An 11733-nucleotide genomic window follows, 5' to 3' on the forward strand; every position below is an offset into this window, starting at 1 on the left:
ATTATATATATATTTATTTATTTATATATTTATATATACTAGAACTTTCGATCAATACTAGTCCTTCCCCCTCTCTCTCTCTGTGCTAAAAACTCGACCGTGCCCGAAATCGAGTGTACTAAAAACTCCAGTGTGCTTGAATATCGATTTCTGTCATTTTTCAGTCCTCATTTCACAACTCCTCTCCTATCACACTTTATTCTCTAGACTCGTCTATGTTTATATCGGCGACCATTTTCGTTATAATATGCTAATGTGTTTATATACAGCCGCATTTTATTACTATTGAATACACATATAATAATAATAAAGTGGGATATTTTATAGCGCATATTTGCCAGGTATTCGCTAGTTCATCTTACAAAGACAATGTAAATAATCCATATCTTCCATTCAAAATTGATAACATTTCAAAAACTACATATTTATTTATTTATTCGAAAATCTTTTGAGCGGGAAGCTCTAAAGGCTATGTTGACTTAAAGATGGCCTATTTCAATACATTTCTAATACAGACATAAAAATACAGTACTAACTATAATGCAATAAAATATGAAAAGATGTATTCAATAGTTAAAATCATTGAAATTACTAAAACATTGAATTGCATATTCTTTCACCACAATACGTAACATCTCGTTATGTAATAGCCTCTATTATAACACACCTGAGTTCGGCTGATGGGCAGATGAAGAGAGGCACGATGGAAAGGTATGGGACACCAGCTTCATATTTACATTTGATTATAATGCTCAGGAACAATTTTGGTGGGGCCCAGGGAGATGCAACTTCTCTCCATTATCCTGTTTAAATATGTCTCTGTTTTAAAAATGTTGGTAAGCAGATATATTTTTAACCAAAAACGAAATATTAAGTGAGCTTTTGCTTTATTTCTTTAACATTTGAACACATTTTCAAAGTGACTGTGAACAAAAAATCTTACTTAGAACATGAATGCATGCCATTTATGGTGGCCTCTCATGAAATTACCCCCTTTTCATCTCCAGCCCTCTACTGTCGGATTCACTAGAGATTATTCTGAAAGTACTAATTTACTGTAATTGTCATGTACAGAACATGAAAAAAACATTGACTGGTGCAAGGGCCAAAGTCCCTAGGACACTGGCCATTTTCAAGATTCGAGATCCAAGGTTTATTTATTAGTCAAACACAATTGAAATGTAAACATGGTTCAAAAATCTGGGTGATTATACATTGCATTGTCTAAAATGTGTTACATAAATAACAATCACCAAGATACACACTGCATACTGTAACAACGATTAATAAAATGTTAAATCTTTAAAATGTGCTTAAGAACATGTTAAAATATGAAAAAATTTAAAGCACCAGTTTGAGGTTCATAAAAAATTAACACCAAGATACACACACTATACTGAATACAACCATTGATAAAATGTTAAAATTGTTAGATATAGTAAAATATATATTAAAACATTAAAAGCATTATTTTGAAGTTTATTAAAGAAAGTAATTTTACACTTCAGCCCTAAAGGTGAATACTACTGCATTATTTAATTTAGCACATGGAGAATTTAAAGCCTAGGCCTATGCATAAAAATATTGTCAAGCCCCGTCCCTTAGATATTTTTTGTCTCTTAATTTTATTATATTCTTTTTTTCTAAAGCCGTGTTCACAGCATCCGTTTATGTTTGGTCAAAACTAACAGTGTCTCTGGTGTGAACAACCTGCGTAAATCTATGTCCACACTATCAAATTTGTGACATTAAATTTGATAGTGTGAACAGAGCAGCTTAACTCTCTTTAGTCAAATTACCAAAGATGCACGACAAATTTAACCAAGTGACAGTTTTTTCACGAGCAGGAAAGTCTTAAGAAAGGGAGTGTGTAAGCTCTATGTAAAAGATAACATTGTATATGTGAATTGTATTTGTTGCAAGAGTAAAACAACAATCAGCTGTAATAGCAAATGTACTTTTCGGTATAATGAAACTGTTGTTTGGAATAACTTGATTGAAGTTGCATATCTTTACAAAAATTATTCTAGAGCTTTTTTAAATTGTTTTTAACAAATTATGTACTGCTGCATTACATGTATTTTCTAACTCTATTTTGCAATAGTTATCTATTTTAATCGTACGAAGGTCTCGGGCCAAGGCATATAAACCAGATAGTGTAGCGCTTTCGATTGAGCTCAAATCATTATTACTGATGTCGAGATATATTAAGCCTAACATTACTCCCTTACTGACGCAGACACTAACCATATCATTCATAACACCACCTGTTAAACTGCACTTACTCATTTCAAGTTTGCTCAATTTAGGACACATCATAACTAAATCAGCTAGTACAGCGCCCTCAATTGCACACAAATTATTATTACTTATGTTAAGATATTCTAATTTGAACTGAACTCTCTTTCCGGAACAAACGCCGACCATATCATTTACAGCAACACTTTTTAATGTACAACGGTGTACATCAAAATAATTCAGGTTAGGGGCCAGGACAAGTAAACCGGCTAATGAAGCACCTTTAATTGCACTTAGTGTATTATAACTGATGTTGAGATTTTCTAATTTCAACAAAACAACTTCCTTTTTGGAACAAATTTCGACCATATAATTTACGACAGCACCTGATAAATTGCTATTATTTATATTAATCGTACGCAAATTAGGGACCATGGCAAGTAAATCAGCTAGTAAATCGCCTTTAATTGCACTCAGATCATTATTACTGATGTCAAGAAGTATTAAGTCCAACACAACTCTCATACTTGGAAGAATTTTGATCATATGATTCACTACAGCACCTGATAAACTGCAACTATTTATGTAAATGTCACGCAAATTAGGAGCCATGAAAAGTAACCTAGCCAGTGAAGCGCCCTCAATCGCACCCAGATTATTATCACTGATGTCCAGCTCTTCTAATTTTAACAACCCATCCTTTTTGAAACGGATTCTGACCATATCATTCACAACTGCACCCGATAAACTACTATTCTTTATGCCAATCGTACACAAATTTGGGGCCATGACAAGTAAATCACCTAGTAAATTTCCCTTAATTGCACTCAGATTATTATCACTTAAGTTAAGATATTCTAATTTCAACACAACTTCTCTGGAACAATTTTCAACCAGATCATTTACAACAACACCTTCTATTCCACAATTTTGTACATCAAAATAATTCAGATTAGGGGCTAGGACAAGTAACCTAGCTAATGAAGCACCTCCAATTGCACTCAGATTATTATAACTAATGTTAAGATGTTGTAATTTCAAAACAACTTTCTTTTTAGAACAAATTTCGACCATATTATTCACAACAGTACCTGATACACTGCTACTATTTATGTCAATCATATACACATTAGGGGCCATGGCAAGTAACTCAGCCAGTAAAGCTCCCTCAATTGCACTCAGATCATTATTACTGGCGTCAAGATGTGTTAATTCCAACATAACTTTTTTACTGATACACATTTTGATCATGTCATTGAACACACTACCTGATAAACTACAATTATTCAATTGAAGTTCACTCAGTACAGGACAAATGACAAGTAAACCTGCTAGTGATGCGCCCTCAATTTCATTTAGATTATTCCCACAGATTTTAAGTTTTTCTAATAATATCATCTTAACTCGGTTATTGGATAAGTGCCTAACCATGTCATTCACAGCAACACCTGATAAACTGCAACTTTGCATGTCAATATAATTTAGATTAGGGGCCAAGACAAATAAACCCGATAGTGAAGAGCCTTTAACTGAACTCATATCATTATTACTGATGTAAATCTCTTCTAGGTTCAATACAACAACTCTACTAGAACAGATTCTGACCATATCATTCACAACAACACCCGATAACATACACTTCGTCATATTAAGTCCATTCAAGTTCGGAGACATAGTAAGTAAACCAGCTAATGAAGCGCCCTTGACTGCACTAAGATTATTGTTACTAATGTCAAGACATTTTAGTTTTAACATGCCACTTTTTGGACATTGCATGAAATATTCATTTATTTTATCCCCTGTTACATGACATTTGTTCAAATTAAGAAATGAAATGTTTGGTGCCTGGAACAGTATGTGAGTTAATAATGACGGATGAAGAGAATTGTTAATTAAATCAGAAATGTCATATTGAAAACGAAGTTTTTGGAACTCATTCAATAGAAAATTAACAACATGGTCATCACGCAGATGAACATTGTCCTTAAACAAGACATTTTGGTCTTTAAGAACAATTAATAAATGAGCTATCATTTTTCCAAGAAGTTCAGGAGACATTTTGAGGAATCTAGACTTCTTTAACAAATTTACTATCTGATTTTGAACATGCTGAGCTTTTCTTGTCAGTCGCAAGAAAGTCCAATTTTCATTGACAGTTGGGTCGATGTAATGGATACATCTACACAGGGAATTACATATGTCAAGAATATGAGGCTTCATTTCAAAACTGTGTTCAGAAATGTAGTCAGTTATCGTCTTTTCGACATGTACCCTGTGCTCTTCCTTTACATGATTTAGGTGTGTCATAAGAGAAAATATTGATAAACTATTAGTTATCCAATGTTTTAGAAATTTGCCAGCTTTGGCTTCAAGAAAGTCAATAGCAAACATTCGCGCCACCTCCAAATGTTCATTCATTCTTATCACATCCCATTCGTTATTTTCTAATGGTTTTAGTTGATGTATTTGAGTTTTGCATTGATTGCTTATGTAAAATCCTACCAATGATTCTACAATCAACTTATGTGGAGGTGTAAATATTTCTTCAAAGTCATCTTTGTAAATTGGTGCATCTTTGTAAACAAATCCAAGTTTTAAAGCCAATTCAACCCCCTCTTTATTACCCTCCATATTAGCTTTGTTTATGGATAGCTTATTTTTCTTTAGAGATTCATACATACAATTACCTAGTACAAGCATAGCATATATGTACTTAGGTGGAATATTCTCAAAGATAGATATTTTTCTCATCTGTAAAGCCTCGTGTTTGTCAATATACATATTAATTATACATCGGTACACTTCTTTAAAAAGTTCAGATTTATCTGTTGGAAGGTATTGTTTATCCTCCCAGATGGCGCAAACACTAAGAAGCAACATTGGATTTTTACAAATCAATACTGGATCCATATGTTTGCTATCTTTCCTTCTGCTTTCATCTAAAATTAGCTTACTGATTAGAGTCTCTGCCAGTACAGGCTTCTTACAGTATTTAAAGTATCTCTTGATATACCTCTCAATATTCCTTTCATTAAATCCCTTGACATTTACATGAATATCACTTTCTTTAACAAAATTATCTAGGCCTACAGTCCCCGACCGAGATGTAACTATTACTTTGCTGTTATTTAATTGTTCCTTTTTGAATAAAGATATTGGACTCTTTGTATGGTCTTTCAATTCATCTAATCCATCGAGTAACAGTATAATCTCATGAGCATGTTTCACTATGAACTGTTTAATTAAATCGTAGCCTGGTTTGAGATTTGTTAATGATTCAAATTCGTCAACGTTGACTACCTTTAACATTTCATTTACAACGCATTTGTTAATATCTCTGACTTTTACAAGAAACAATAATTTTCCTTTAAATGTCTCATCTAGATCATTAGCCCAATTGTATGCTAAGAATCTGAGAAGAGTGGACTTACCAATACCCCCCTCACCATCGATAACAACTCGACATGCAGGTGTAGATTTAATAATACCTAAAACTTCTTGAATTGTTGGTTTCTCAACTTTGTTATCTTTATTTTCGTTTAGTATGTCCAAGTCAGTGAACATGTGTGCAATGTCTACTTCATATCTAGAATTCCATGTCGCTGGAGTAAACCTGTTAGCTTTGCTGAATATCAATTTCAATCGTCCTAGCAGATACTTTCTGATAATATCATCTGTAATCAAAATTATAATTGAATAACAGATTGTAAGAAGATGCATACATTTAGTTATCGCCTAAATAAATATCGGCTTTGGCTCGACTAGGCCTATGGTTTGGTTCTGTTGGAGGAACAAGTCATTTTGTTAAAAACTGTAAAATGATCCAAACAGCCCATGTTAGGAACAGACCAGAGTAGCTGGCACTAGGTTACCCGGTAGAATTTACTGTACGGTATACAAATTTCGGTATAAAGCACTATCTAAATATAACTACATTGCATTAATACAATTGTGTGTATCAATTAACCAGTAAAACAGTTTATTTATATAATTTGCATCAATATATTAAACCCTCAGTCCATAACTAAATGATCACGACGTATAGTTTGGTTCCAAACTGCTTACAAATAGGTCAATAAAATGATATAATAAAACATGGATAATCCAATCTCAGAGTTTTCAATACAATCCATGATTATTATAAGATATCCTTTTTTGCACAGTAGAGAGGGCTAAGTTCAAACTTATACTGTCCTATTGATGTAAAAATGGAAGTCAGTAAATAATATAAAGACTGCATTAAATATCTCAGCTTATTTATATAAAAAGCGTGGGCTCGTATTACGTAATAATCGGATGAACATCAAGCCTATCAAAATAGTTGAATTTTTACCTTTCCTTTTCTCGTTCTCATGTGGGATAAACATGTTTAAAACCCTCACATTCCTTATGGCACAATTTATAAAGCGCGTTCCATTTCCACTTACTGAAATGAAAAGTATGTAGTAAAATACCTAAGAATAGTTATAGTAATGATCTAATGGACCTTTCCGCAAAGCTCCACCCCTTGGATTTTGTTGCTAAGGTCCCACAAGACTGCAGTGTTAAAACATACGCGAACATGTGCGTTTGTGGGACAACACGTGTGTTTGTAAGACGCGCGCGTATTCCTAGCGTTGTTCCGATTAGTCAGTTATTAAGTTTGACACTCCGGAAAGGTCCATTGTTAATGTATATATTGGTCCTGTGATATTACTGGAAAACAACGTAACTTTGGTATAAACAAACACTTGCAACAGTTAATAAATACATCAATTTAAGTGGTATGTACCTAAGAAGTAAAAGGAAATCGGCTAGTATTACATACTTAGATATTGGTTTACAATTGGATTTTCCAGGTAATTGCATGAATTTGATCTAAAAGTTCTTAAATCATCTGACAATTGTGTCTCGTATTTGATATCCTCTGTATTTATTAAGCCGGGCACTCACTACGTCTTACGACGACGCAACACTGTCTGCTGATCTTCTGTGGTTGTGTGAGCCGTCTGAACGGATCGTCATTAAAAACGATCTTTTTCGCGCGCGTCGTGGCGTTGCGTTCTACATAGAATTGCGTTGGCCGACGACGTCGGGTGCAGTTAGTGTCAGGCTTGAAAGGAAATGAGGGTTAAACATGCGTTCGCTATGCATGCTAAAGGTCCCGGGTTCGAATCCCAGCGGAGGATGAGTTTCTTTCTCTCTTTTTTGTCAGATTTCTCTTCTGTTATGTTTAAATTTAATATCTAATTTAAATGTAACAGAAGATAAGGAAATCAGATCTGAATAAAAAAGGAAACTTCGCCTTCACCGTCTTCTTACCAACTTGCCGACAAAGGCCTTGATTAGGTTTGGGTAAAATTGGTGTCTGGTTTGAAAGGAAACGAGGGTTAAACATGCGTTCGATATGCATGCTAAAGGTCCTGGCTTCGAATCCCGATGGAGAATGAGTTTTTTTTTTCTTTTTTGTCAGATTCTTCTTCTATTATTATGATATTATGTTATTATATATATATATATATATATATATATATAGATTTCGCTTCATTTGCCAAGGGGAGCCCGTCTTCATCATCATTATAAGCATTAATGGGTACGCTTTGAAAAAAATCCGACGGACGATGATCCCACCATAGCCGTCACCTTCGATCTAGGGTGCAAATGTCGCCACTGCTTGAGGACGACGGACTTTCATCACATAGGTCTACTTACACGCTCAGCAAACTCGCCGAGCTACGGTATCGCACGATCAAATGCCAAAAGGTCCCTTATATTCCGGTGTATAAGCCGCACCCCTAATTAGGACGCGAAATATCACGATTTTTTTGTCACCTGTGTATATGCCGCACCTATTTTTTAAGCTCCAAACTGTTCCCATAATTTTTGTTTTCATTATTTACAAATGTTCACATAAACAACTGGAAATTCGTGTAAACTTCAGGCTACCGCAATGAAACAACGTATTCTTGCTCTAGGGAAATCCCCATTTCATGCTAGACGGTCGCGCTACGTTAAATTTTCAACATCAGTTTAGTTCAATAAAATGTAAGAAAATAAAATACTTATTGAGTATATTTATCTATTTTAAACAATCATTCTATTATAACGGTGACTAATAACAGTCAGGGACGTAGCCAGGATTTTGAAAAGGGGGAGCCGTTATACGAATTACGTATGACTCCGGCGGGGTCAAGGGGCGAATCCCCCTGTGAAGTAGCGCACTCCGAACGTTCTTAGGACTGTTTGAGAGGATAAAGTGAAAATTGCAATAGACGCATTATAAATAAGCGCAGGGATTTTTGACAACCATAGAGATCTTATTATGTGTGTGATATAGCACAGAAAACAAAGCTTAAAAATATTGTCTTTGAGTATGTACTTTACATAAGCCTACTTCAAAAGCGTTATTTCACATCCATCTCAGCCCCACCATGGCTGGGGCTGGGGCTGAGGTGAGAAAATTTAAGGAAATACTACCTCTCGAGATGGCCGGAAATGACACTTTTATATAGTAAAATTCATCATCATCACATCCTTCCCGTTATAGTCAAAATGAAACGCCAACAAATTTCTCATGATCTTTTATCAGGGATCTACTTAATATCCAGGACAACTTAGGCCTAACCATAGCTTACTATGCTTTAACTATATATATACTATATTATGATCTACAAATCACAACTTTTTTTCGCATTTAGCACAGTTTTCTTCACTTTTATTGCTATTAATATTATTATTATCAATTATTACTATCGTCATCATCATCATTGTTATTATCATTATCCTATTAGTAGTAGTATAATTAAGCAAAAATTTAAAGAAACTTGGAAAAGGATAAAAACGAATTTGAACCACAGTATTGCATTTCTATCTTAAAAGACCTGGCCTGAGATTTATGGATTTAAGATTTTTTTTAATCACGCTTAGGCCTATGTGTTCTATTAGGCCTATGTATAACGTGTACTGATCCATATTTACATGTTTTAGAAGTAATAATAATAATAATAGTTGGACTTGTAGAGCGCATCATGCGAAAAATCCCAGGAAAGAATTTGTATTGGCTCAAGAATAAGCTTTAAAATTTTAACACTGTGTACAAAGGGGGAGGGGGAGCCGGCTCCCACGCCCCCCTCCCCCCACTGGATACGCCCCTGATCGAATGCATAGGGTGTTAGCGTTGCCGGGCTGCTAAATTGCATCGTACTTGTATCTACAACATCTAATTTGACTTTCTGTGAATTTAGTTCATACAAGTTTTAAGTTGTTTTGTCATTAAAACATACAGTCCTCATTCTCTGTTAATGTCGAAATATTGGATCCCGACACGATTTCGATACTTGGAGTATGTATTATACTATCTTATCTGAGATTAATCAGTGGACCTTTTGGTACACTATTTACATTCAGATGTTGTAAAAAGTATATTTAGGGATAAAATGCACAATAACGATGCGAGTCTGCAGGCGTGGATCCAAACCTTTGCCCAGTTCGCCCAGGTGAACGTCAGGGTGAGGAATAAAAATAAAATGTTGATTATTTTTCCAACAATCATACTTACTTTCCTTGACGCTTATTTTGAACATTACCTTTAGGACATTGTTTAAATCCACACTAGCCTGTGTCTTACACTTTTACACTGATTGTACAGTAGGCCCTACCAGAGAGTTACATTATGGTCTTCAATTTCTATTTCTATATCAAGGATAACCCTCATGATTAATAATTCATTGAGATCGTGGAAGCAATCTTGACCTCGATTTTGTTCGAAAGCATTGGCGGATTCAAGGGGGTGTGTGGCCTAAATTTTAAGTCTAGGAGTGCAATTTCCGGTCATCTAAAGGTGCCATAATCACAAATATTCTCACCTCATCCCCAAGCATGGTGGGGCTGAGGTGGTATAGATCCTCGATCTGTGAAAGTACCCCTTTGCGGATTCAAAAGGGCCCAGAAATAACTAATTCATTTTTACTTCTGTAGAAATGTCTAGCAACCCTAACCTACGTGCCCTCAAAGTTCGTGATACGCAGGAGGAATATCTCCATATGTGTCTTTATTTGTAATGTTGTTTATAATTGATATTCAAGGCGTGTCTGAGTAATCTTGTATAACAACCATCAAGTCCTCTCTCAAGAATAAGTTCGTTTATTTTTTTTTTATAGAAATTCCGTGATAATCATTATTTGTTTTAAAGCCATGCAGTGGCGGATTCAAGGTGAAGGGAGTCGGCCCTGGCCCCCGTAAATATTTTAAAATTATTTTTTAGAGTATCGAGAAAAAAACTGAAAATTATATTCAAATCTTGAGAGTGCAATTTCGGCCATATCTAGAGGCGACGTAATCTTTTTTTTTTACCTAAGACCCAACCATGATTAGGCTGAGGTGTCTATCTGCGAAGGTCCCTATCTGGGCACCCTTTATTTCGAATTTGTGGATCCACCACTGCAAGGACCACCCGTCTGTCGATGGTCAGGGAAAATCCTGGATCCGCGCCTGAGTCTGAGATGGTTATACCTACAACGAATAATTCGTATTTGGTAGATTAAAATAATAGAATATTTTAAGCTTATTTTTACCGTCATTAACATTTCCAATCTCCTCAATCTCTCTACCTGCAAAAAATGAATAATAATAATAATAATAATGAATTCAAGTTTATATAGCAACTCTGTACATTATGTGGAAGGGCATATTAGTATGCCCAATATCTATAACGACGACGACGACGATGAAAAGCAATATCCTTGAAGGTGATAATGACAACGGCACTGCATCATCGTCAAGAACAACGAAAACAACAACGATACAGTTAATAAAATGACAATTAGTAACAAGTTACAATGATAAAGATAATGGAAATGAGCAAGAGTGTATGGTCTGTAAATGCGACAGCATCTAATAATAATAATAAAATAATAATAATAGTAATAGTAATATTAATACTGGATAATGGTAATGATAAGGATAAGTACTGTCTCTTATACACATCTAGATGTGTATAAGAGACAGCAGTTATGGTTACTAAACAGTTTAATAACCATAACTTAACTCTACATGGATATCATTGTATTGAATAATTAATATTTAATTATTCAATACAATAACTTATATATAATTGAAGTTATGTTATATAAACTATTTAATTATTGAATATAATAATACTGTAATCTGCCAGCCTAAATTGTTTACAGAGTTTTTATCAAATTTGAATCAGACACTTTAATCTAATGGTTTTTATAACATATAACATGCCTATCCATGTTATTTTTGTTTTGATGTTTAAATTGTACTTTTCAATCCCTTTGGAGTTTTTCATATAGTCTATAACTTGCATATCTCTGATTTTCATAAATTTTAATATTTGCAAGTTTTTATTTTTTATTTTTTAGTACCTGTATAATTCCTTTATTTTTTGCATGAAATAAAATGCAACGAAGCACAAAACAGAGTGTACTGTATGTTATAAATTCACCAACAGACATTTTTATCAATTAAATGAATAAGATGTGTTGAGCTAGA

The 11733-nt window shown here is 34.3% G+C and overlaps 1 protein-coding gene across 1 annotated transcript; it reads right to left on the reverse strand.

The window, feature by feature from the left end:
* Window positions 1-408: 408 nt before the first annotated feature.
* Window positions 409-10818, reverse strand: LOC117116105 (NLR family CARD domain-containing protein 4-like). Its single transcript, XM_033260061.1, has 3 exons — window positions 10791-10818; window positions 6572-6664; window positions 409-5912 (listed from the first exon to the last, which is right to left on the reverse strand). Exons 2-3 carry the CDS (start codon window positions 6603-6605, stop codon window positions 2038-2040), a joined length of 3909 nt encoding a protein of 1302 aa, XP_033115952.1. The 5' UTR covers window positions 6606-6664; window positions 10791-10818; the 3' UTR covers window positions 409-2037.
* Window positions 10819-11733: the final 915 nt, after the last annotated feature.

Source organism: Anneissia japonica, unplaced genomic scaffold (assembly GCF_011630105.1).
Source record: "Anneissia japonica isolate Jap-2015-1 unplaced genomic scaffold, ASM1163010v1 scaffold287743_len2803612_cov181, whole genome shotgun sequence".
NCBI classification, from domain to species: Eukaryota; Metazoa; Echinodermata; class Crinoidea; order Comatulida; family Comatulidae; genus Anneissia; species Anneissia japonica.